This window comes from Mustelus asterias, chromosome 29, assembly GCF_964213995.1.
Source record: "Mustelus asterias chromosome 29, sMusAst1.hap1.1, whole genome shotgun sequence".
Lineage (NCBI taxonomy): Eukaryota > Metazoa > Chordata > Chondrichthyes > Carcharhiniformes > Triakidae > Mustelus > Mustelus asterias.
In genome coordinates, this window is record NC_135829.1 from 3,905,641 (window position 1) to 3,933,359 (window position 27,719).

The window sequence follows — 27,719 nt, forward strand, 5'->3', positions numbered from 1 at the left end:
CGATGGGCTGAATGGCCTCCTGTACTTTATGGATTCTGAGTGGTGAATTCTTATATAGCTTTACTGTACAGCTGTATTGAATGTCCAGTTGCAAGCACCTAAATATTCTGAGAATATTTCTCAGCGAGTGCTGTATAAAATATTCTCTGAATAAACAGTGCAGCTGAAGCAGCCTGATAGTGATAAGCAAAGACCGCATTAATGGTATCTTATGCAATTCAGGGTGGTGAAGAAGACTTTGCAAAGTGTGTTTAAGAAACATCCGACTGATATTGGATCCATTGGTTTGGCTCTGGTTGCCGGTTGCTGCTGTACATTAAAACAGCTTGAAGCTGGGAGGAAAACAAAGTGAAGTAACAACTTTTCTGGAATGGGGAAAATAATGCCATCATTTAGAGCTCCAAATCTTAATCTTCAACCCAATTTCTGAGGGTGTGGATCAATGAAACAGAACCACCACTAATTTGGCAAATCTCATCAGACCACAAAATAGCTGATGTGGAAAATACTGATGCCATGGGGAGTACCATGCTTCAGTTGAGGTTGAGGGATATTTGGATGAAGAGTTTTGGCTTGTATCTTGCCATGCTACCTTGTCTAGTTTTTTTAGTGCAGGCAGGCACTACTAACTGGATGCCCAAAGTAGAGGGATCTATTTCTCAATACTAGCTCGTCTTCCCTTCAATTAATTTACAAATGCTTTCCATTTGCAATAGAATGTGTTAATCCCAATTTTTACATGACTGTCTTACAATTATAAATGCTTGAGTGAGATTTCAAATTTGCTAACTGGTAACCTAATTGGAATTGGCTATACTGAATTCGGCAGTCCTGATTGCTATTGGCTGTTTAATTTTCCAACTAGATGCTGATTTTTTTTTTTAGAGCCTTTTGTAATCTGGTTTGCTGAATTGATGATTCATTTAATGTAGGTCCACAGCTGGAAGAAATTTCATAATGGTGGCGGAATAAAGTGCATGTGAATTTGCAATCTCCTGGAGCTCATGGAATCTCTTTATTTCACCATAGTGGTTTTGTTTGGATTTTCATTTAAAACTCAATGTGGATTTATTATGAAAATGTGGCTGTACTCTATTGGTAGCGAGCTACGTTAGTAAGGCAGGTGGTTCAGTGCACTGTCGAACAAAATCAGAAGCTTGAGTTATGAGCCTAGACCCCACCTATAAACATGACCAAAGTATGTGACGTATTGATACGCTTTTGTACCCCACTATTGCAATATTGTGACAAACCTGGCATATTTCTTTTTGCTCTGTTAAATGTGTTAATGAACACATTTTGGGTCATACAGGAGTGCCAAGAAATTTGAGTCCTGCAAATGTTGTTTGTTCTGAGTATTTATGTTATGCAGGATGAATTAGGGGAATCTAAAACTAGAGGGCATAGGTTTAGGGTGAGGGGGGAGAGATACAGAAGTGTCCATCATAGAATTCATAGATCATAGAAACCCTACAGTACAGAAAGAGGTCATTCGGCCCATCGAGTCTGCACCGACCACAAACCCACCCAGGCCTTACCCCCATATCCCTACATATTTACCCACTAATCCCTCTAACCTATGCATCTCAGAACACTAAGGGCAATTTTTTTTAGCATGGCCAATCAACCTAACCCGCACATCTTTGGCAATTTTTTTCCAGACGGTGGTGTTTGTCTGGAACAAGCTGCCAGAGGTAGTAGTAGAGGCGGGTACAATTTTGTCTTTTAAAAAGCATTTAGACAGTTGGGTAAGATGGGGATAGAGGGATATGGGCCAAATGCGAGCAATTGGGACTAGCTTTGGGGTTTTAAAGAAAAAGGTGGCATAGACAAGTTGGGCTGAAGGGCCTGTTGCATGCTGTAAACCTGACTTTGAATTCTCGTTTGCTTTCATATCATGTCAAATGCTTTTGTCACCCTGCCATTTAAAGTTGGAATGGATTGAAGAAATCTACAGATATTTATTATTATTTATAAAGGATTTGCATTTATACTGTGCTTGTCATTCTTGAGTGCTGAAGTATTTCGGTCAAATAGTTACTGTCCTTTGGTAGACAAATGCAGCAACTAATTTGTAGATGACAAAGTTCCATAAGTGACAAATCAGTTAAATGATTCATTAATCTATCTACTAATTTTGGAAAACACATCCCCACTGAGAATTTCCATGCTCTTTTATAAGTCTCTATCTTTTATGTCCATCTGACCAGATTAACAGGTCTCCATTTAGAGTAATGGAGGTTTACGGCATGAAAATGGGCCCTTTGGCCCAACTTATCCATGCTGCCCTTTTTTTAAAAAAAAAACCCCTAACTAGTCGATGTTTGAATGAAGGAGCCCATGACATTGCAATATTTCCTTCATACTGCACTATCTGGCTTCAAGTTTGTTTGGAGGCAAAAGTTCTACCACTGAGAGGTAGCAAAATCTATTCCTTACTCAATTTTTATTTTCTAAATAGATGGTTGGGTCAGTTGTTTTTAATGGTGAATAGAGACTATGGAATCTGAGCAAAAGTCCTAAAATGGAATTTTAGTCTCCAGTATTAGACACACATCCAGTTTGGGATGAAAGCCTTAAATTTGTGGTGCTGGCATTTTTACATCAAATAGTTGCAGTGAGTCAATAATGCACAATGGTTGATTACATGCTACTCCAACGCAGACAACATAACCCCTCAGCCAGTTTGGAATTTGCCTCTCTTGCTCTTAATTTATTAAAAATTTCACCGATTCTTGACAGTTGTTCGTTTAAGGAAAATATGAATTTCTATAAGAAGTACAAGTTTTTCTATCCAACCTAAGTTTAGTAGCTTTAGGCACTTAATTCAACTGCATAATTGCTGTTAATTAAAATCCAATGTGTTGTCAAAAAAGCTTCCAGATTTTAAAATCTATTTATAAAATTCAGCATCTCCTAGTGACGGCATTTCGAATTGCGGTGTTAAAACTGTTCTAAAAGTCCTACAATGTAAAAATAGCCCATGTAGCACTTCAACATTTAAACTAAATTGTCTATTAGCATTTTAACTGTTGCTAAATGTTGGAATTTTTTCACAACTTCACATTAGACACATAAGTCTGCAGTGTTGCACATGTACCTTTATAAAATCGTGTGCTAAAACTACGGAGCTAAATGAAGCTTCACTGTTTATTAAAAAAAATGGAGTTTGTGAAATGAAATCCGACTTGAATTGGGGAACTGAGTAAAAGTAATTGTTGTGGAAAGGACTGAATATACGGAGAGCAGTGAGTGGGAGAAGAATGAGGCCGCCCAGATGAGAGTTTCAGGCAATGACATTTGGTCCTGGGATTTGTTGCTCATATATCCCTTAACCAGGCAATTGCTTGTGATTTCATTTGTTTAAAATCTATTTGGATATAGCTTATTGATTTCTGGTCTGGCATTGCCTCAATTTTAAAATTCTGATCCATATTTACAGCTCCCTCTGTGGTCTTGCCCCTCGTATCTCGGTGATTTCCTCCTGCCTGGTGACTCTGATCCCGGTGCTGTTCCAGTTCTGGTCGCTTGCGTGTCCTTGGTTTTTGACCCCTTCACCATTACTACTGTAACTTCAGATGCTTAAGCCCCAAGCTCTGCAGTTGCCTCCCTAAGCTTGCATTTTTAAGGCACTTTGAAAATCTACCCTTTTTGTCCAATCTTTTGGTCACCTCTGATGTTTCCTCTGGGACACTGTTAGATTGTTAATTTGATCTTGCTCCTGTGACATTTCTTTGGATATTTTACTATATTAAAGTTGCAGTATAACTTCAAGTTGTTGCTTTCAATTTAAAACATTTTTTGTTTCTCTGAATTTGTGATTCAAAATGGCAGTTTATAAGGGGTGATCACTGTTGGCGTCAGGTAGCCCTGATCATGGTCACCTAGTTACAGGAAGGATGTAAATAAGATTGAAAGAGTGCAGAGAAGGTTCACAAGGATGTTGCCGGGACTTGAGAAGCTGAGTTACAGAGAGAGATTGAATAGGTTGGGACTTTATTCCCTGGAGCGTAGAAGATTGAGGGGAGATTTGATAGAGGTGTATAAGATTTTGATGGGTATAGATAGAGTGAATGCAAGCAGGCTTTTTCCGCTGAGGCTAGGGGAGAAAAAAACCAGAGGGCATGGGTTAAGGGTGAAAGGAGAAAAGTTTAAAGGGAATATTAGGGGGGGCTTCTTCACGCAGAGAGTGGTGGGAGTGTGGAATGAGCTGCCGGATAAAGTGGTAAATGCGGGGTCACTTTTAACATTTAAGAAAAACTTGGACGGGTTCATGGATGAGAGGGGTGTGGAGGGATATGGTCCAAGTGCAGGTCAGTGGGACTAGGCATAAAATGGTTCGGCACAGACAAGAAGGGCCAAAAGGCCTGTTTCTGAGCTGTAATTTTCTATGGTTCTATGCTTGCAAATATATGCAAAGGCTTCTATCTGCTCGTGCTTTATTTAAAGCTGATATTGCATGACATCAGACCTGTCCAATATTGTTAATTTTGGCTTGCAAATCACTTTTTTAGATTAAAAACTGTCAAGTGCCCTGATCTGACCACACCATGAATACCATCTAGTTTGAACGTGGCACAAGAGATGAGCACGTAGGCATACGAGTTAGGAGCAGAGCAAGTCATTCAGCCCCTTTAGCCTGCTGCATCGTTTGATATGATCAGTAATGATGGATGATCTGATTGTGGTCTCTAGTTTAATATCTACCCCCCACACCCTTTGACTCCCTTTGTCAGTCACAAATCTATCCAACTTGGACTTTTAAAAAAAAATTCAATAACTGTGTCCCCACTATTCTGAGAAGAGAATTAGAGAAAAATATTCTTCTCATCAGACACGAGTGCTGGAGGCAGTGCAGAGATGATCTACGAAGCTGATTCTTCAGTGTCAGGTGTGTGATATAAGGAAAGACGAGGTAACTTGGAGATATTCACACTAACAGAAGAGACAGTCTTGGATAGTTAAAGGGAATGGAGAAGGTATGTTTGGAATATTTTAAATCCAATCGCGAGTAGGTCAGGGGTCAAATTCATATTTAAAATTTAGGCCTGATGTCAGGAAAACATCTTTGTATGGAAAGAACTTCAGGAAGTGAATATGGGGTGGGGGAAGAGAGAAGGAGAGGGGAGGAAAGCCTGGACTGTTTTATAAAACAAGAAAATTCTGGAAGCCAGAGATTTATGATCCATTTGGATGACCAAAGGTGAGCAAAATGCCGCCTTGTGAAAATTGTGACCTGATTTCTGTCCTTTTTTCCTGAGGGGGAATGAAACAGAGCTTTGTATATTTGACCTAACTAACATTGACATCTGTGCATTCTTGCACAGATTGTGCTCCTATCCTTCATTACGTCACATCTGTTGCATGCCTATTCTCAACAGGGGTGGCACAGTGGTTAACACTGCTGCCTCCCAGCACCAGGGACCTGGGTTTGATTCCTGGCTTGGGTCACTGTCTGTGTGGAGTCTGCACGTTCTCCCCATGTCTGCGTGGGTTTCCTCCGGGTGCTCCGGTTTCCTCCCACAGTCCAAAGGTGTGCTGGTTAGGTGCATTGACCCGAACAGGTGCCAGAGTGTGGTGACTAGGGGAATTTCACAGCAACTTCACTGCAGTGTTAGCCTCGTGACTGATAAATAAACTTATAAACTTTTTAATGAAAAGTGTTCTAATTTAGTATTCAGCTTCCAGGTTTTTGCCCACAAATTGACCTAACTCTGCATAAGGAGACAAAATTCTAACCGTCATGTTTGTGTTCTGTCAAACTAATTCCTGAAAATTGCATCATAGCACCAGTTAGAAGAAAGTTATTCCAGGACCTTGACCCTTCTAAAAAAAGGTGATATTTCAGTATCTATATGGCCAATCTTATTAGGTTTAAGGCATGTTTAGAGTTCAGTGCAGACACTGATAAGTGCTGTGATGTTGAGGTTGTTTTAAAAAAAATACGTCAGTTATGCGCTGAGCAATTGTTCAGTCATTTCAAAGATGAATTATTAGAGTAATCTGCAGGCAGTCACAGGACCATGTTTTTAATATCGTCATGAATCATTTACACCCACACGCAAATGTTGCACCTCTCAATCTGAGCACTTGGAACAAGATGAAACTGAAATATTTAGTTGGCAGAGTTGACTTACCCCTTGATCCACTTCTAGTAGTAAAGGGAAGCTTGTGAGCAAATTAACTGAATACCTGATTTTATTCATATTTTCAGTCTTAGTAGCAGTTTCTGGAGCAGTTTCTGGTGTCTGCACCCACTCCCCCACAATGTGTTCCCTTAAGAGACAGTCCTGCTGGGGTATAGTTCCATGCAAGATAGCTGTCTTCTGGGTTTCTCACTCGAGGGCAATTCTTTATTAGCTTTGATACACTGAACCATCAGGTAAGTTGGTGAGTTCTTTGCTAAAGCTCTATTATATTTAGGCACCTCATTTATTTTACTTGCATTCCATTTTGTTAACTCTGCATGTAAATTTAAAGTTTATTAGTGTCACAAGTAGGCTCTCGGCATACAAATGAAAATCCCCTAGTCACCACAATCTGGTATCTGTTCGGGTACACTGAGGGAGAATTTAGCACGGCCAACGCGCCTAACCAGCACATCTTTTGGACTGTGGGAGGAAACCAGAGCACCCAGAGGAAACCCACGCAGACACAGAGAACGTGCAGACTCTGCACAGACAGTGACCCAAGCTGGGAATCAAACCTGGATTCCTGGCGCTGTGAGGCAGCAGTGCTAACCACTCTGCCACTGTGCCGCTCGGGAAAGCAGCCAGCATAATCGAGGACCCCATGCATCCCAAACATTCTCTTCCACCCTCTTCCGTCAGACAAATATAAAAGTCTGAGGTCACGTACCAACCAACTCAACAGCTTCTTCCCTGCTGCCATCAGATTTTTGAATGGACCTACCCTACATCAAGCTGAACTTTCTCTACACCCTAGCTATAAGTGTAACTATATTCTGCACCCTCGCCTTTCCTTCTCCCCTATGTACTCTATGAATGGTGTGCTTTGCCTGTATGATATGCAAGAAATAATACTTTTTTTGCTGTATCCCAATACATGTGACAAATCAAAACAAGCTGTATTCTGCACCCTCTCCTTTCCTTCTCCCCTATGTACTCTATGAATGGTATGTTTTGACTGTATAGCGCACAAGAAACAATACTTTTCACTATCGCGCAGAAGTGCAGTTTTCAGAGATTTTACTGGATATGCACAAGTTAGGATGCTGAAAGGCAATCCGTTATAACTGGCACAATTGGGAGAGGACTTGTAATAGGCAGGAATCTGGATAACGAGTGACAGCAAACTAATTTACCACCAAATAGGTAATATCCAAATTTGACTCTTGTCCAATATGCGCGCTTTTACTTTTCTAGAAGGATCACTGGATTAACAGAAGCAGGAATTATAACTGATCTTTGGGTTTTTTTGCCTTGCAGCCCAAAGATATAGCAGTGCAGCCCCAACTGACGCCTCAACAACTTGGAATTTAACCTGAAGCCTATTAACCTGTGTGGTTCTGTTACAGCATATTTACTGACTTAACCATCAAAAGAAGCCTGCCGGCATAAATCTGAAACAGCTAATTGAGTATAATGAAATGTACCTTCATTTGTGTGTTTATTTAGGTCTGGTTTACTTTCCGACTCATAAACTGATTTAATAGGAAAATAATTAAGTATCCAGAAGTTCTGCTTGTTCTATGCAGACACCTGCCTGTTTTATGCCCTTCAGCTTATGCCTAACTGCTATGAGTTAATTGACTTGTCATACATGTGAAAATGCTACATACTGGAAAAACATGTCCATCAACTCTTTAATGAACCTAATTATTATGGGCACAAAACCATACATATCGTGGGTTCCCAAGTTCAATTTCAAATCTATTGTTAAATCATCCCAAATTATTAAGTTTGGGGGGGGGTGTTGATGGTTTGGAACAGTAGTTCCAATTGTCCTACCTGCTTTTTAACCTTTTGGAGGGTAACAGTCTGGGATGGCTTTGGATGCAAGTGAGAATTGAATGAGGGTCAGTTGACTCCCTTTGTTTGAGTGGTACAGTGGTTAATGCTGCCTCAAAGCACCAGGGACCCAAGTTCAGTTCCCAGCTTGGGTCACTGTCTGTGTGGAGCTTGCGTGCACTCCCCATGTCTGCATGGGTTTCCTCCAGGTACTCTGGTTTCCTCTCAGTCCAAAGATGTGCTGCTTAGGTTCATGGGCTGTGCTAAATTCTCCGTGAGTGTACCCGAACAGGCGCCGGAGTGTGGTGACTAGGGGATTTTCACAGTAACTTCATTGCACTGTTATTGTAAGCTTACTGATGGCACTAATAAATAAACTTAAACTTAGCTCGCCACCCTTGCTGTAATCTAAGAATCGCTTCTCGGTCTTTTGGCTAAGATCAAGTGTAGTATCGACATGCTGTGCTTGGTTGAAGTCATTAGGTTACGTTTTAGCTTCATTTGAAGCAATTTTTAAAAGCGGCAAATTGGCCTTTTGGCCAAGATGCGAATGGGATCAAGCCTTGGAGGAGGAGCTATGTCTACTCTAATCAGCTAGGATCATGTAGATCAAGCCCAAGACGGGAGGTGAGAGCCCTGTCTTGTCAGCTTGGATCGGGAATGTCTCAACTTGTTGAGACTCTGAATTGGATTTGATTTGATTGAATTTGAATAAAAAAAAGAAGGGCTGTTGGAACAATGTGTCCTGTACTGCAACAGTGGCTGATTCTGTCAAGAAGGGAAAAAGCTGACATGTGCCATAAAATTAAGACAAGTTGGTGTTTTCTAAAATATCCTATGTTAAGTGCATTGTAATAATAGTAGGTGTTTGGAAAATGTTTGGGTTGGAACATTGGAAGTTTACTGTGAAGGTTTGTCTTAATGACACTGAAGACACTTGAAACATCCACATTGCTTTCCTGATTAACATCAGCTAACTTTGCAGAAACCAAGTTGTCTTCAGCAGTAACTTGCATCTATATATGTAATCAAACATCCCAAGATGGTTTTTGGGAGCTTTATAAATAGAATGTGATGATGAGCCAAGTTAGAAGTTCTTGGGGCAGATGGCGCAGAGCTTGGTAAGAGGGAAAGGTTTTAAGGAGGAGTGTAGCGAAGTTTAGAAAGCGAATTCCAGAGATTAAGGCCTTGGCAGCTGAAGAGACAGCTGCCAGTGCTGGAGTGAGTAAAATTGGGGGTGCTCAAAAGGCCTCAATTGGAGGAATGCAATGGTCTGAGTGTTGAGACTCTAAATTTAGGGTCATAGGGTCCAGAAACACGCCCTTCGGCCCACCATGTCTATGCCATCCATCAAATACCAATCAATACTAATCCCATTTACCAGCACTTGGATCATAGCCTACTGTGCCTTGGCGAAGTGCTCATCCAGATGCTGTTTAAATGTTGCTGCTATACATTACAATCTTGCTATATGTTACACAGCAGCTCAAACGTCTTCCACTTCAGGTAGACATGACGAGGCTTGGCTTTTTATAGTTAATATTTTGCTTGAGTATTAATGGATACTGTGCTTCTGTTTTGCAGATTTTTGATGACTATTATCATTTCCAGCATCATGGGTTGGTGAAACGATCACTGAATGAACACACTTATCATCACAATAAACTGCGACAGAACCCTCAGGTACGTAAAGGACGAGGCTTGAATTAATCTCTTCCATTCATTGAATTGGCTCTTGGGAATTTTGGCAACCCAACTTAAAATCCGTCATTCCTAAAAACCTGGGGCATGATTTTTGTTCCCAAGTTAAATGCAAGAACTATATAAAAGTGCAGGTTTGAGAGAACATAAGCAGTGTTGTGAATAGAAGCTTGATAAACACATCCAGTAATGCAATTTGTAGGCTCTATACTTCCAAACCTAGAATGTACCCAGAGAGTAAGTTCAAGCTGACTAACACGGGGATGAAATGTTGGTGGTTACAAATGAATTAGGAATATCATGCAGGGAAGTGTGATAAGGTGCCACATCAAATGTTATTGCAGAAAATAAAAACTCATGGTGCAAGGAATAACATTGGCTAGCTAATAGGACACTGAGTAGGCATATATGATGGGTAGGGTGTACCACAGGGATCAGTGCTGGACATCAACTTTTTACAATTTATATAAATGACTTGGATGAAGGGACCAAAGGTATGGTTGCCAAATTTGCTGATAACACAAAGATAGATAGGAAAGTAAGCTGTGAAGAGGGCACACAGAAGCAGCAAAGGGACATTGGTTAAAGGTGTGGGTAAAGATCAGACAAATAGAGTATGATGTGGGTAAATATGCAATTGTTCATTTTGGCAGGAAGAATAAAGCGTATCTAAATGGTGAGATTGCAGAGCTCTGAGATAGAGGGTTCTATATCCTATTGCATGGATCACAAAAGGCTAGAATGCAGGTACAGCCTGTAATTAGGGAAGCTAATAGAATGTTATATATAGAGAGGGAAATTGAATACAGAAGTAGGGAGTTTGTGTTTCACTTGTACAGGGCATTGGTGAGACAACATTAGTGTGTACAGTAATGGTGGTCTCATTTAAGGAAGAATTTACATGCATTGGAAGCAGTTCAGAAAAGGTTTACTAGACTAATACCAGGAATGGGTGGGTTGTCTTGTGAGAAAAAGGTTGGACAGGTTAGGCTTGTATCCTCTGGAGTTTGAAAGACTAAGAAGCAACTTGCTTGAAATATTTAAAATCCTGAAGGGTTTTGACTGAGTGGGTGTGAAGAGGATGTTTCCTCTTGTTGCAGAATCTAGAACTAGAGGTCACTGAGTTGCTCATTTAAGATAGAGGAGGAGAAATTATTTGAGGTCGTAACACTTCAAAAAGATAATGGATAATGGAGTCTTTGAATATTTTTAAGGCAGAGTTCAAGAAATCCTTGATGAGCAAGGGGGTGAAAGCTTATTGCGGTGGGTGAGAATGTGAGTTGAGATTACAATCTGATCAGCCATGATCTTAACTGAATGGTGGAGCAGGCTCAAGTGGCCTAATCCTAATTTCTATGTTTGTATTTATAATTCGCAATGTCATATTTGAGTGAATTGAATATTCCTACTATTGTATTTTGAGCACATTAGTTTTTCAACTTCACACCTAGATAAACATCAAAAATGAATATAAGTGGTCAGCATAGATTTGAGAAGGAAACATCTTTCTTGGTTAACCTTTAAATTTTGAGGAGGCAATGGCAAAATTAAACCATGGTAATGCAATAGATGTAATTTACCTGACTTTATAAAAGGCTTTTGACAAGATGCATGAAGATAGACAGATGAATAAGGTCAGAGGATGTGGAGTCAAGACAATGGGCAGGATGGATTGCTAGCTGACAAGACAGGAAGGGAAGAGTGAGTAGAAAAGCTGGTACAAGGTGAGAAATGGTCCAAGGTGATCAGTGCTGGGACTACTGCAGTTTGCAATTTACATTAACGATTTGGATTTTGATGTTGAAAACAAAAGCTGGGTTGGAAGGTACCTATACGGAGGACAGCAATAAATTTGCAAACACGGGTCAAATCAGGTAAACATGACAGTGCCTTTTGTTAGGAAGGATAGGGATAACACATTACTTGGACAATGCAAGTTGGATGGAGGGACAGAGGGATCTTTAGTACAACTATAACACTGCAAGCTGTTCCACAGGTTAGCAAGGCCATAAAGAAAGCAAACCAAGCACTCTGCTTTATTTCCTGACAGAATTGAAAAGTAGGAAAGTTTTGCTAAACCTGTATTAGTTTTGGTTGCCATTTTATAAAAAGGAGGGGGTGCATATCAGGAAAGGATTGATGTAATAAATCTCTCTCCACTTGAAAAAGAAGGCTGAAGAGTGGAATAAGAAAGGTATTTAAAATGTCTTGAGTGGATGCAGAGAATGACCCTTCTTGTGGGGAAGAGCATAGAGGCCATCAGTATAGGATGGTTACTGAAATCCTATAGGGAATTCAAAGGAAACTTTTTTACCCAGAGAGTGGTGAAAATGTGGAACATTGTACCATGGGGCAGTTAAAGTGCAGAGTATTTTAAGGGGCAACTAAATGAGTATACAAGGAGACCAGAATAGTGGGTTGCAACGGCAGATTTGGATAAGGAAAGGTGGAAGGATGCTCGAATGGACAAAACGCTGGCGTAGATTGTTTGGTTGAATAACCTGTTCCCATGCCTTGTGTTGTATGTGATCTTGTGTTTGTAACACCTTGGGATCAGTAACTAGTCCTGGATCAGTTCAGAAGACTAACCTTTTGGTGTTTGAACTTGATTTGCTTGCTCTAATGTTTCTAGACTATTTAATCTGTGAACTGCAATTCACAACTTGGAGTCTGTGTTCATATTTCACACAAACAAAATCCAGCCTGGGAATGCATACAAGCTGAACTAGCTATGCCTGTTTGCTTCCCTCGGGTGGTTCCAGGGTTCAGTGAGTGGGAGTGCTGACAGCTCTGCTTTAACTCCCATGCCAATTCTTTAGATTCCATTGGGAGTTGAGCAAAAACTTAACTGCTATTTTATTAGCTTCAGTTATGCTTGGTGGTCTTGAGGTGCTACTGTCGTCTCGAGAACTCATCCACTTCAACCCATGTTTCTGCATTCTCGGTACAATTCTGATTGAGGGTATCGAGTCTGAGTTCTGCTTGTACATTTCAGCTTCTGGTCATGTTTTTGTGTACTTGTATCCAATATAGGTGTGCTTGATCCCCTATATTCTGGCTCGATCCACTTCACACACAACTTAATTTGAAATGGAGGCTGTTCCCAACCTTGGGTGCAGAGCTGATGACTGAACAGGACTACAAGTTTTAGTGCACTTTGCTTGGGTGGTGTTGGAAGGAGTCATATAATAATGCTTCTTTAGTGGCATTGAGAATATAATGAATGCTCGCAAAAGGGGTATAACAAGTATAGACTTTTATTTAATATTCCAATTGCTTGCTATGTTACAGTGCCACTAAACTTCTATCCCTTTTGAGGTATTTAGCCCATGTCTCGTAATTTTGAGATGACGTGCTGCACAGAGGATGTACAGAGAAGGCAATAATTCCTTTGAAGTCACTCAACATTCCAGGATGTAAATATGGTGACTTGTGTAACGCAGCCCACAGGAGATTTGGAAGGTCCCAGGTTCAGTTCTCAATTTCCAGTTGTTGGGTGCTTCAAGTTACAGGGATGAGTAGGAATTAGCTGGGTGTCCACTGCTGCTTGTTACCTTGCTGCAAAGTGTGGTGAGATCGGATTGTGACTCCTTCCAGGGAGGGAGAACCTGTCAACGCATCTTATGCAGAATTGTCACTTGAGCGTGACACTGGAGGGCAAAGCTGGAAGCTGTTTATTGGGAAGAGATGGTGCTTTGCAACGGTTCCCTAAATATTTCCTGTTTAGTCTTCACCAAAAAAAATATTCCCCTGGTATTTAGCAATAATGGGCATGTTATTTCGTGTATCTATTCAGTTAGATGGGGAGGTTACTGAACCAATAAAGGAAACACACAACACAATCTTGGGTTGAGCTTTGATTAATTAACAAAGGCAGTGGGTTTATTTCCTTTAGAGTAAACCAACAGGATGCAGCTGGCAGAAGCAAACAATACACAAAACATTCGACCTGCGATTTGTGAAATATTCCCACGCAAAGAGGGCAAGGCATGCCAGTTGTATTGTTTCTGCTCCACAGTTTGTCTGCTTTGATAAATATGAAAGAAATTTGCATTTAGTCTTTTCGGCATTGTGCATTCTCCTTATTTCAGAAAACCAGGAACAGGTAAACCGGACTTCCTCCTCGCGCTCAATTGGTAGAACTCATGGGTGGGATTGGGTGCAGGTGCAAACCTTCCCCTTTGACAGCTCTATATTGAGGCACAGTTCAACTGCAACTCCCTTCTCAGCTGATGGAGTCATGCCTATTTTAGCAGTTTGTGGTGCAAGGACTGCATTAGTGACTATCGTTGCAAGTGTTGCAAACAGCTGCTTACAACATGCACATAACTTTTTTTTTCCCTCCTGAGATATTTTAAGCTGAATTATTGTTTAATTCTAATTTCCCCTACATGGGGGGTTGCCAAGTCTCGATGTATTCCTGGAAGTTTCAATCAGACGTCTCCAACAACCTCACCCAGTCAAACAGACTTTTTAAAAACTATCTCTAGTGTATTAGTTGTAAAAATAGTAATGTTGAAAGTGTCAAAAAATAACATTATTTTAATGTCCCTATGATTTTTCTCCTGGGTTATTCAATTATTCACAGGAGTTTCCAAGAAATTAATTCAATCCTGAAGGTTTCATAACCCTGCCTATGTAAGGTTTTAAATACATTTTGGAAGCCTGGGTGAAATTGGTGCAATCCAATCTCCAAGGAGGCTCAGGGGTTACCTTGGCTAAACGATGAAAATAAGTACTAAATGGGTATTGTGTTAATAAGACATGCCTGTTTAAAAGTCTGGGTTTAGTGCACAATTTTCCTAATTGCTGATTACCATAACTTGAATTTGCTCAGGTATTAAACCAGACACTTGCAGATTTGCCACTCGGATGGAGCAGTGTATATGAAGTCCTTGCACCCACTTTGAATGTAGAGTTGTCTTCTCCATAGGCAGTCCTTCTTGATCAAGGATGATTTAGAACCAAATTAAACCAGAGAGGAACCAAGATGGCTAAGTCCAAACTGTAATCTGCAGACTCCGTTTGCAAGTACTTGAAGCATCGGGTGGATGGGCTGTTTCAAGGCCTGTGCACTCCCTTCGATGCCTTGGCTTTTTTGTACGTTTCTAACTAATATGTTTGGTGCCTTGCTGGCTAAGTTGTCGTTTTGGTTGGTTGCAAGCCAGGGTCTTTCATGAGTCAGCATGGATGTTTGTCTTCCTCAGGGATGCTTTGAGGGCATCCAAAAGCATTTTGTGTATCTTGGGAGCCTCCATTCAACAAGATGTATACTGTTGTGACTGCAGATGTTAATTTCTGAGCAAACCAAATCCCAGAGGGAAACTTTGTTTACTGAGCCATACCCTTTTTTGTACTCTGGAAATGAGGAGAAAACTTAATCTCAGCAGCATGAAATCTGGTAACACTTTTGGGAACTTACAATTAAAAGTAGAAAATTTCTTAAAAGAAAACTTAAGCACGCAAGATAACAGTTGCACAGTTAAAATTAGTCTTACAAAAAATTCACTCAAAGACTCCTTACTTGGTCAGACTCATAAGTAACTCAACCCAGGCAATACTCCCTTATAGTTTTCTAACTATAAAAATCCAGTAATATCCCAAGGTGATGCTGCTGTCACCTTGAGGCATACCACTCTACCTCAAACTCTCATCTATTTGCTGTGAAAATCCCAAAACTTCAGGACTGCATTTTGCAGCCTTGAGACTTTTCTGGCTGATTCAAATTGCACCTCTTTTTCTCTCCACTCAGCAATGTTGCCAATAGGTCGTCTTCACACAACCCCCAGGCTCTCCATAGTAACTCTTAAAATATCCTTTTCTTTCCTTTTCATCTCCAATTCCATTGTTCTCAGCACTGCTTTGAACTTCACTATTCCAAACAATTAAAAGATTTCATGCTTTTGTATGGTCCCTGTTTTCAGGTCAAATAAAATTTAACATCCTTATTTACATACAAAACCATTGCAAGTCGTACAAGCCTTTTACTTTCCTTTGAAATTTAACAGCTGAAAACAGCAGTTCCCCGGGTATCTCCTAATGCAAGTTTCTAAACTGAGCCTATTTACTTATAAAACCATTGACCCGAAAAGTCTCCTTGCAAATCCGCACATCTAACACCTTTAGTCTTTTCCCCTCAACTGTTCCTGACAAAAGATCATCTTTAATCTTTTCCCAGCATGCATGAGCATGCACCCGTGCACGGATACATGAACTGCCTTTACAGAATAACACACATCCATTCTCTCAAGATGACAAAATTCATCACCCTCAATGCACCAGCTCAGCTCTCTGCTAACTAAGGAAGATATGGAATGAGTGCACTGGCTGACGCACAGTGGCAAGTTACAAGATGTGCAGCAACCAAGGGATAGGGTGTGACACTGGTGGTCTTCATGGAGGATGTCCAAAGGAAATTGTTGTCTAGTACCTGCAGATGGAAAGGACTTCTCACCTTCCTGTCCCTCCCGGCACTGTTTCACCTGATTTTCTCCAAACCAAGAGGATCATCTAGCCAAATGTCCATAACCAACCATTCCCTTTCTCCTGACTCTTAACATTAAGCAGTACAGCATTTACTCTTTACAGCTGAAGTCCTCAGAATTTCAGTAGTAAGGATTGTTCGTGTTGATAATTTGGTGACCCAGAAAATCTAATTTCGGGCCGCTGTCACTGCTCTAGCAGCAAGAACATGAAAGGATATTTTTTTTTAAAATAGCACTTTCAATCCAACATTTTGTTTGCTTCCAGATGGCCAGTCATTGTTAGGAAAGTGGTGATAGGATAAGAGTTGATACCAAAATGCCATGCGCCACCTTTAAAGAGCAGTAGTGGGCATTTTAGGGCAATCAGCCCCTTAATGAGCTTCTGGGTGTCTGTTCCTAGTGAGAGCTTCAGCTCCTTCTCCAAGTTGGCAACAAGAATTAAACGCCGATCGACTGGTTTCAGCTCAGGACGCCAAGGGTCATTTGTGCTGGAACACAATTTCAAAAATTGTCTGCTTTGTTTCGTGGGCACGAGGCACCGCAAGTGGTCAGCAGGATTTTAGATACATTCACGGAGTGGACATCTTGCGTCATACATGCTAATCTGAAGCAGCCAGTCATTCTACAACCCTTCTCACTCTTGCTGATATTTAACCTTTTGTATAATGACAAAAATACAGTAGAAATAATCTGATTGCTTTGCAAGTTTGCTTTCCGGCTTGAATGAGAAGGATATCTGAAGGAACTTGGCTTTCTACCGTGCAAATATTTATTTTGACTGCAAACAATGGAATACACTTTGGATAGAGACTGAAGCCATGCATTGCAATGTTCGCAAACAATTCATCCTATGTTAAGTATTTGTATTGATAATGGACTCATTTGGAGACTTGAGCACCAACTAATAATCCATTTGCAGGAGCAATTGGTCAAAATAGTGATTTTGTGTTTCTCTCATAACACGAAGTAAAAGCTAAAATGGGTTACCAAGTTCGTGACACCTTGTGACTTAGAGAAATGAAAGGAAAATAGCAAACTAAGAACCAAAAACTGACCTTGCTATTTTTTGGTACATGAGAGGAAAACACATTTCTGGTTACACCCTTACACAATTGTGTGGGTAGTAGGATCAAAATTGGAGCTTGGAATGAGATGGTTAGGAGAAACCAAATATTAGGCTAAATCCAATGAACATGGTCTTCCACAATTTAACTTTTTAATACAGATAAATTCAAGATTGGTTTCATGAAAAAACTGACCGGATTTGATTGTGTAGTGTTCCAGTGCTATTCTGAAATTTGCAAAGTTGTGGAGGGATACAAACAATTGGTCTAGTTGGACCAAGGAGCGGCACAGGCTTGGAGGGCCGAAGGGCCTGTTTCCTGTGCTGTACTGTTCTTTGTTCTTTGTGTGCCAGATGCCATATTTGTCTAACGGTTTTCCAGTATTATTAGCTAATGACCGACTTGAAGACTTATTGCAGATGGAAGGAGCAAACTGGAATTGGGATCCACACTAGTGCTTTTAATGTCTTTTTTTCTTCCAAGAATTCCCCTGATTGTGATTGGACCCACAACTGCATTCATTTTATTTCATAATCCTTGCTCTCACCCCTTTTCCCTTGGTTGTCAACCCATGATAGGGGCTCCATCCCTGCAGGCTCTGTATTCACTGGAACTTCCTCCAGCATGCTGCTACCACCAAACATATCTTCCACCCCCATCCCAAAATCCCCTTTCAGCATTCCAAAAAGTCTGTTCCTTCAGTAATGCCCTCGTCTACTCCAACATCCACTTTGTATTGGGGTGAAAGGGATCTAAGGTTATGGAGAGAAAGCAGGATGAGCCTATTGAGTTGGACGATCAGCCATGATCATGATGAATGGCGGAGTAGGCTCAAAAGGCCAAATGGCCTCTTCCTACTCCTATCTTCTATGTTTGTCAATGTTCCTTTCCGTGCACGTGCATCTGTCCTTTTACCCCCTTGCTCTCCACCCTCCTAAGGCTCCTTCCAATTTATACAGTAATTTACATGGTCTGTTTTCAATGGTATACTGTATTTGTCTGCTGTACATTGGGCAGATCAAATGTAGACGAGGTGGTGGCTTTGTGGAACACGTCCATTTCATCCATAATCTTGACCGCAAGCTTCTGATTGCCTTTTCTTTTAATTCTCCATCTTGCTCTGACTTTTGCTCTTAGTGTTCTAGAATATTCCAGTGAAGCTCAATGCAAGCGCGAAAGACTGCACTTCATCTTTTGACTGGGTACTTTCCAGCCTTCTGGACTTAACCTTGAGCTCAATTTTAAATTGGCTCAGATAACTATCTGACTTGTGTTTTTGTTCTTGCAAAGGGCTGATGCTTGCATAATGAGCTAAAGACTGGCTCCTCCGGTGTAAACATTTTAAATTAAATTGAAACAGCAAAAAGGATGGATGACGTGATTTCATTTATGCAGTGGAATGAACTTCACGGTTCAATTCTCGCTTTCTTTTTTCTCCTCTTTCCATTGGCAACCATTTATACAGGTGCGTGAATAAAGGCTGAGAGCTCTGAGCTGTATCATCAATACTTTCCGATTCTGGGGGTATATGTTGGAATTCTGAATTTCATTAGTTTAAAATAGACTTGCTGTGTGTGATCATTAAAATATTGATTCACTAGGATCTTGATTCTTTCTACTCCAGGAATGAGTTTTGCTGTGTAGGAACTGTGGGGTCACACTTTAAATGGGTTGACAGTCAAAATAATGACATGATATTGAGCTTTTATTAACTGGATCATTTCACTCACTTGCTCCCGTTTTATCCAGCCACTTGCTGTCTGCTTCATTCCTTCCGAATTTGATGGGGCGGAAATTGAGTGGAAAGCATGAAATAATATCTGAGTGAAATTATGATCAAGCAGGGGACATGGCTAGCCCATTGCACTTGGTGTGCTGATGCCTGGGCAGAGTAAGCGATCAGAGTAGCCAATGAAGTTAAACCGAGGCTTTACCTGATGCAATTTCTTTTTAAAAAGTATCTTGGCCTTTTGGCTAAGATGCGTTAGATCAAGCCCGGGAGGGGGTATATGCCTGACCCTAGCACCTTGGGTCTTGTTTTGATTAAGCTCAAGATGGGATGTATAATCCTCGTCAGCTTGGATCTGGTTTGTCCCTTGTGTGGGGGGGACTCTGGACTTGATTTTCTTTTTTGATTGATTCAGAGTAAAGCACCAAAAGGGGTACAAAAACAAAATCCATTGAACTGTGTCCCTGGGTGTGAAATTAGAAGTCTGGGGAATTTGTAACATTTAAGGTACAGGATATTTCAATACTTGTTACATTGGTTCCTACCTAATAACAAGGGTGGGAGCACAGTTTTTAAGGTTACCAGATCAGTTCAAGGGTAGTCTTGAGGCAGTGAATTTTGGGGGAATCTGTCAGCTAACAAATATAGTAAGAAGTTTAACAACACCAGGTTAAAGTCCAACAGGTTTATTAAATAAACCTGTTGGACTTTAACCTGGTGTTGTGAAACTACTTACTGTGTTTACCCCAGTCCAACGCTGGCATCTCCACAACATAGCTAACAAGTATCACGGAGATGAAAGGGAGAAACAGGTCCCAGGTAAGTTAAAGAAAGGACTGCAGGGAGCAGACTAAGAGGACTGCTGGGGCTAAGGTACATCCTTGGACCAATCTAAGCCTTGGGGTGACTGTTCAAACAGGTCACGTTACTTCAGTTTTACCCTAGATTTGAAAATAGTCCCAACATTACATTATAAACCTCATAATTGTAACACCTTGGGAGGTACAAGGTTAGGGTGGAGGAGAATTGAGTCAATTGACTTGATGGGATTAGTGGTGAGTAATGTAGTTTCAATAACAAACGCTCTGGCATGATGTCTAGAATGAAGTGCCACATGTGATTAGTTGGCTGGTTTGAATGTAGATATTTTTACCTGGAGTACTGGGCTCGAGATGGAAAACTGGTATTAATTTAGTTTTACACAATGCAAAGTTATTTATGCTGTACATTGTTTTCATTAGAATAATTGATTGTAAAATTTTGCACTCAATTTGAAAGGAGTTTTTCGTGCAGAGCTCCTGAAAAATGATGCCCCAGGTGGATGAAGGAGAGAGCCAACCAGAATAGAATTCTTTAGTACAAAAGTTCTTCTCTCATCCAGCATTTGTCTCATCGCTTCTCGGCCTTTTGGCTAAGATCAAGTGTAGTATGGTCAGCAGCTCATGGTCGGCCGCACTTGGTCGAGGTCATTAGGTTACACTGAAGCTTCATATGTTTCATGTGAAGCAATTTTTTAAAGCGGCATCACTGCCTTTTGGCTAAGATGCAAATGAGCTCAAGTCTTGGAGGAGGAACCCCCCCTTCTCCAATCATGTAGATCAGTCCCAGGACAGGGTGGTTTGGTCGCTCGCCCTGTCTTGTCAGCCTGGATCTGAAATGTCTCAACTTGTTGAGACTCTGAATTGGATTTGATTTGATTGAATTGGAAAAGTATTAAAAAAATTTTTTTTTTTGAAATTTGTCTCATTAAATTGTTTTTGAATCGGTGGAAAGATGTAATGTTGGATCTTTTGCTCTGCTGACAAAGGTTGTTAGGGTGGCCTGTGAGAATTAAAGTGTTTCTCATGTTTTTCTCAAAGTCAGTAACAGCCTGGGGGATAAGCGTACCCAGCTGGTGGGTGCATTTGAGGTCTTCTAATTATGACATAATTGATTTAGCTAAAATTGTGTTTTAAGTTAAAAATGAATGTCAGCCCGTCAATATTTATAATAGCTGGAAAGTAGATGGGAAATACTGCATTCCATACATATCTTGAATCTTTTGTTATATATCAAAAATAATGCATTATCTGTAAATGTGTCAGCTATTGGTGAAGCACCTTGAGCAGAATGTCAAATGTGTCGCCGTTCCCTTCCACTTGAAATTGTGCACTAATTGGTTTAATTAATCTGGTTAAACAGAATTGCTTTGTAATGTCTGGAGATGAATGTTTTTTTTTCTCTAAGGTGCAGTTTTATTTTTGTAAATAGGTTAAATGGCTGGAACAGCAAGTAATTAAGACCAGGACAAAGCGGGATATTTACATAGAACCAAATGACCCCAAATTTACAGCGCAGTGGTACCTGGTGAGTAGTAATTTGTTTTGCAGCAGTTTGAGAATGAAAAGGTGCTGATTGTCCCCTGTAATTCTCCACATTCGCACGTTATTTACTCACATTGCTGAAGACGTCTCCCTGAACTTGTAAAGGGAAGTTTTTTTAAAAAAAATCTGCGCAAGTGTAATAGTCAACCAAATTATAAAGGAAGGGTAGTTAATGAGCTTGATCAGTGTGGTCTTCTTTAAAAATTTAAAATTGAGATTATTAAATTCTTGTTGGACAAGGGTACTGAGTTTTAAAGCCAGGGTGTGTAGATGAATCAACCATGATCTAAATGAATGTGGCATAGGCTTGAGTTGCTGAATAGCTTCCTCCAGTTTCAATGTTCCAATGATAAGAGCATTGCTATAAATGTTGTGCTGTTTCAATGTGGTTTGCGTTACGTTTTGTCCTGGATTGATGAATCTCGGGAATTTTGAAGCCCTGAGAAACAACCACCAGCAACTGTTCCTTACCCCCCCCCCCCCCTTAATAATTTAACCTTGCTTGTAAGTAATTTCTGATTACCTGAATTGCAAATCGTTAACTTGGAGAAAGCTTTTCTGTTCAAACCGAGGCAGCCAGCGAGAATGCTGGTCAGGGCTGGTGTAATTTACAGCTCCTGTCAGTCTGTTTTGTGCATAGTGTCTGATGCTATAGGAATGCAGAGGTGCATCTTTGTGGCCTAAGAGCACTTTTGGACAAACCATATGCAACCACCACCACCCCCCCCTCCCCCCCACCAGTTTGCTTTGACCTATATCATGTTCTTTTGACTATTTTTAAAGACAAAGTGCAGACTCTGACCATTAACTTAATTGAGATACACTACGTGCCTTTAAAAGTCAGGATAGCAAGGACCAGATTTTATGCTCTAGGCATGAATAATGTCCTCCAAGGAAATAAATATTGTGCATTAATTAAATTGCAAGCTTGTACATGTTCAACGTGTTCCCATATTAATCTGATGTATTGCACCACAGAGTAAATAATAAGTACAGTGTGCTGTTTTAAGTGTTTGTGTTCCAGATAAATTTGCTACTTGTATTTATATAGCACCTCCATGTGAGAAAATGTCCTAAGGAGCTGTCCAAAAGAATCTAAAGGCTCAACAAGGAGTGGGAGCAGAGTTAGGGATGTGACAGGGCAAATACAGAAAGTGTGTTAACATCACATGTCAATGGTCAGTAAAACTTCATATGGTTTTCAAGTGAAGAAGGGCAGCTCACTGTTGATGTGATTGTCTATTGTATAGCATAACATGAATCGTCATGACCTGAATGTACAAGAAGCCTGGAAGCAGGGTTATACTGGGAAGGGTGTGGTCGTCTCTATTCTGGATGATGGAATTGAGAAGAATCATCCAGACCTATCAGCTAATTATGTAAGTACATCTATTCATAATATTTTAAGTTGATATTGGGGATCCAAACAGTGCTGCCCGATTGTTATGAGAAAGGAATGCTAATTCCCAACACTCCTGGTCTTCAGGAAAAATTTGAAAAGTGTACCCGTCTCCCAAAATATCGGGAAACGTGTCATTGAAATCCCACATGATAAAAATTGAATATAACTTGTTCACAAACCAGTCAAGAATTCTTCATTGGGCAACCCGGCCCCTATTCCCATTTGGAAAAACATAAGCTCAAAGTTGGCTCTCCAGAAATTTTGACATCAGGCTCCTCTTAATATTTGACAACTTCTCCAAGGCAGTGCACACCAGTAACATCCAAATAGCTCAGTAACTTGGAGGTGATCCAGTCTACTCAGTTTAGCTGGAGTCAAATATTTCACTTCTAGAGTTAATGTGCAATTTAATGTTGAAACAACAATAGTCAATATGTTGAATTAAAAACTCTTCCTTCTTCCTTTATAACTTTCCTCTCCCTTTTAACATGAGAAGCTCTGATGAGGCTTTCTTGATTTCCAGACCTGGGAAGAGGGTGTAGAAGAAATATTACACAGTAAGTAGTCTCAACACCAGGTTAAAATCTAGCAGGTTTATTTGGTAGCAGAAACTTTCGGAGGATTGCCCCTTCAGGTGAGAAGGAGCAGTGCTCTGAAAGTTTGTGCTACCAAATAAACCAGTTGGACTTTAACCTGGTGTTGTGAGACTACTTTAGTGTCCCTACCCCAGTCCAACGCAACTCCACATCGAAGAAATATTAGTTTGAATATCAATGTCTTGACGTTCAAGTCTGCTTGAGTACCATTCGCTGTTCTCAACTCAACTGTGCTCAGTAATTCTGACAGTGCAGTTGCAGCAGTCAACCAAGATTCACTCCTTAGTTTGTGCTTTGTGTTGTGTAGGGGAGAGCGAACTAAAATGTTTTTTATTCTCTGTTCTAGGATCCAGATGCCAGTCATGATGTGAACAATAATGACCCTGACCCTCAGCCCCGTTACACACAGCTCAATGATAATCGGTAGGTCATGTCAGTGAAAGTTTATATCGAGTCAAAGGATTTCTACGTGATTTTACTTCAGTGGTTTCCAAGTGATTTCCTGTAGGGACCCCCCTCTCTATGGACCTCCCCCTGCCTGAGAGCCTCTGTTTCAATTTCCAAACAAGGTTAGCTACCCACAGGAAAACAGTGCTATTATTTTAGGAAGGATGGAAAGGCATTGCAGTGGATGGAGAAGCGATTTACTAGAATTGTTCCAAGAATGAAGGAATGCAGTATCTAGATGGACTGGAAAAAAAGCTAGTTTTGCTCTCCTTGCATCGGAGAAAGCTCAGATGAGATTTTGTAGAAAATCTTAAATTGGTTTGGTCTATCTAAACCCAAGAAACTTTCCAATAGCTGAAGATTCGATAGCCTAAGGGTACAGATTTTAGGTGGCAAAAGACCCAGAGGCAATATGTTGAGAGAGCATCGTATGCAATGAATGGTTAGGATTTGCCTGGATTGGGTGGTGGGTGCAGATCCAATAACCTCCAAAAAGGAATTGGACAATACGCAATGCTGAAAGGATTGCAGGGATAAGAGGAAAATGGAGGAGTGGAACTAACTGGGTTACTATTGATCAGAACCTGCGCAGATCCAATGGACTCGATACCCCTCCCCCCACCTAGGTGCTGTATTTTTCAGTAATTCTGATTATAGAAATAACTCCGTGTATAGCAGCTTTAATTTAAGTCAACCCATACAGACACGTGCAGGATTCTAGGGAGTACATTACTTCTGTAAGGCTCAGACCGCAAATGTAAATACCATGAATTTCATGTCACCTGACACCATAGCCCTCAACTTTCAAACATTCTGAGAGCTATGTAAGAAATAAAACCCGGGGAAATGGCATTTCATCACTTGGGGCAAGCCTCTACTTGACCAGTCTCCTGGTGCTGCTTAACACCATATAAACAGTATTGGGAAAGGAGAATAATTAACTGTAGATTTTTAAAAAAACTGACTGCTGAAAAAAGAGCCTGCAGGATTTATTTTATTTTTCCCTTAATAGAATTTCTGGACCAAGAGCAACAATTGGGCAGCAATTAATTTGTGTTGTCACTGAAATTTTAGTGAAACACTCTATCAAACAGTGTAAAACACTGAAACCGCACAATTGAAGTTTCTGCCCTTCCACATTAGTTTTGCCTGGAAGGAGCTTTGAGGTAATACTGGGATTAAGTACTGGTAATGGCTAGCTTGTCACTAGCGGTTAAGAACTGAACAAGGTATACAAACCTCTTGTGACAAAAGCATCGGTAACAGAGTAATTCATATACAGTTGAAAATGCTGATAAATACTTCTGACCCGCTCCATAACGTGTGTGACAAAGATTTGTTGACATTGATTATGTTAAAGGAATCCATGGGATTGTTTCACATTTCAGAAGGTGGCACGTGTCAACACACTGTATGGAGATGGGAACAGAAGCGATGCGTTAAGATTTTAAAAAAAGCCAGCATGTACAACAGTTTAAACAATAAATGTTTTGCAGAATTTTCATCTTTGCCATTTCTCCACAGACACGGAACACGTTGTGCTGGTGAGGTGGCAGCTGTTGCCAACAATGGGATTTGTGGTGTGGGAGTGGCATATAATGCCAAAATTGGAGGTATGTATCAACTTTTTATTCCCTCCACCAGTAATCCCATACCCACCCCCACCCTTATCATTCCTGAAATCACTTCTTCCTGCTGTGATATGATTCTAAGTGCTGAAAGCCCAACTGAGAATATGTGACATGCCATTCCTTGGGTTTTATGTCAAGTTTTATTTATATGCTGCCTTGCTTTCTCTTTTTTGTCTAACAAAAAATAGTGATTACCATTTTGAAAAACCCATCTTCTAGGACGCATTTTTTTGAGCCCCATTCCAATACATTTCTCACCTGAGCCATGCTGATAGGCAAAGCAACAAGTTGAGAAAATGCTATGTGAGCAGACTTTGCCGAGCTACAGGGAGAGAAAGGGGAAGTTGGTCGCCTGGAGAAGGATGGGATACTGACCATCTTGGCAGAAAGGGAATTAAATAAGTGGGAGGGAACTTGGTCAAAGCATTCTTGTGAAAATGAGAGAATACAGATTATTTTTATGCTAATGTAATCTGCTGTGCAAAGTTGAAGTTGGGTTCACCCTGTTACGATCTGGCAGGTGGTAAGTGCCATGCAAACCAAATCCCAAAAAGAGAAATTTTTCTATTTGTATTTTAACCACTAGAGAAAACGCGTACTGAAGTCAGGAGCCACAAATTCCAGTAACACTTTCTTTTTTAAGAGATTGTTGAATATTAATTTAAAATTCTTGTAAAGAAAGGAAAACTTAAACGCGCAAGATTACATTTACATAGTTTAAAATTAGCCTCGTAGAGCATTCCCCCCCCGCCCCCCCAACCTGCCCGCGCGTGCACACGCGCACGATTAATTCTTGGTTAGACTTTCAAACACCACCTTTAGGCAACAGTTCATTTAGATCTTTGTTTAAAATTCCAATACTTTTAGCACAAGGCACAGCCCTTTGTTGCTGTAAGGGAGGTGGTGCTTTCTCGCACTCGGCTGTAGAAATTCAAAACCTTGCCCTCTGGAGCAAACAGACACTTGTCTGGGGTGGGTGAAGGCTACTTCCTTCGCTTCACAGCACAGAGTGCACTCATCAGGAGGTCCTCCGTGCTCACCCTCCAACACAGCGCTCGTCCCTCTTTGAATATGATTTTTTTCCTCTTTCGTCTTTTCCCACATGGCCTTTTCTAAGTTGTAAACACTTCCTTTCCTTTTGAAATTCACCAGCTTAAAAAAAAATCCAAATCTTGCTTATCTCTCAATGCAAATTTCTACCCATGCTGTGTTCGTTTATGGAATGTCTTAACTTGGCCCTGTTCGCTTCAAATGCCTGCCTTTCACAATTGGCCTCTTTGATGTCTTCAGCTTTGTAGACACTCAGTCACCAGCTTAACTAAAGTAATCACGCACACCCCACAATCCTGCTTTGCAGGATACCACAGTAGGCCCCAGAAATATTAACAAGATTTTCTTCATGATACAGCAACATGAGGTATTGTCATGAATTCGTTTCTGGCAGGAGGATTATTTTTCAGTTGCTAGAAAACCTGTCTGAGGATTACAAAACCTTCATGCTAGCTGATGCCAACAGTAATTGTGGCAAATGTGAGGCATCTGAAGAATAAAATGCAGTGCGCTCCTTCCCTGCCATGAATCTGCTTTATATTATCCTACTGTAATTAGTTTAATAGAAAACACACTATTACACTTTCCTAAAGCACAACATTGTTTCTCTTTCCCCTGCCTTTCCCTCCCCTCCTTGCCTAGATCAGTACCTCAGACACCCATCTTGTCTCTAGGTTATTGTTAAAAGGCTGTTTAGGTGTGAGCCTTGTCAGTGGGTGTCAACGTGTTTAACCATGAAGGGCAGTACAGTTAAAATCAATTGTAGTTCCAACGGGAAAATGGATATAATCTGCAAGTGGAAAGTTTCTCCTCTCTCTCTTCTCTCCCCCCCCCCCCCACACCCCTGCCACCCCCATCTTCCCCATTTGGCAATTTTAGCAGTCAAAGCGCTTAATGTGTTTGTAATGTTCTTTTGCCCACTTTTAATAGACATGAATAAGCACTCCCTGTGAAAAAATTTTGCATGCATGTGATTTCTTTAAGTACATTATCCTTTTAACTTTCCTTAGCTAGCCATGCATGCATGTTAATTTGAAGGGACCAACTTGTGGACAGTCTACACAAGGATTTCCAGGTTTTGCACAAATCAGCAGCTTTGAGGGAATATTGATAACCAGATTATTTTGAGCTACTTCCTCTACTAACTTTGTGGACAAAGGACTGTGGTGCCTGCTTCTAAAGTGTTCTAAAGATGGGAACCAATGGAATTTTGGAGGAAGGCATGTTGAGAAGTGGGCTCGAGTGCAGGGACCTGATGGATTTCTTGCACTGGAATTTCTT

The 27,719-nt window shown here is 40.6% G+C and overlaps 1 protein-coding gene, 1 non-coding gene and 1 pseudogene across 2 annotated transcripts in view; all 3 read left to right on the forward strand.

The window, feature by feature from the left end:
* LOC144480482 (furin-like) overlaps positions 1-27,719 on the forward strand; it is an 88,518-nt gene that overhangs the window by 33,464 nt on the left and 27,335 nt on the right. The window contains exons 2-6 of the mRNA XM_078199965.1: positions 9,555-9,653; positions 21,200-21,295; positions 22,563-22,691; positions 23,657-23,733; positions 25,282-25,370. Coding sequence (XP_078056091.1) covers positions 9,555-9,653; positions 21,200-21,295; positions 22,563-22,691; positions 23,657-23,733; positions 25,282-25,370 — 490 coding nt within the window. The remainder of the gene's footprint in view (positions 1-9,554; positions 9,654-21,199; positions 21,296-22,562; positions 22,692-23,656; positions 23,734-25,281; positions 25,371-27,719) is intronic.
* On the forward strand, positions 8,385-8,535 carry LOC144480614 (U2 spliceosomal RNA; annotated as a pseudogene).
* Positions 20,341-20,528, forward strand: LOC144480611 (U2 spliceosomal RNA). The gene has a single exon (XR_013495702.1). It is a non-coding gene; the product is annotated as a U2 spliceosomal RNA (small nuclear RNA).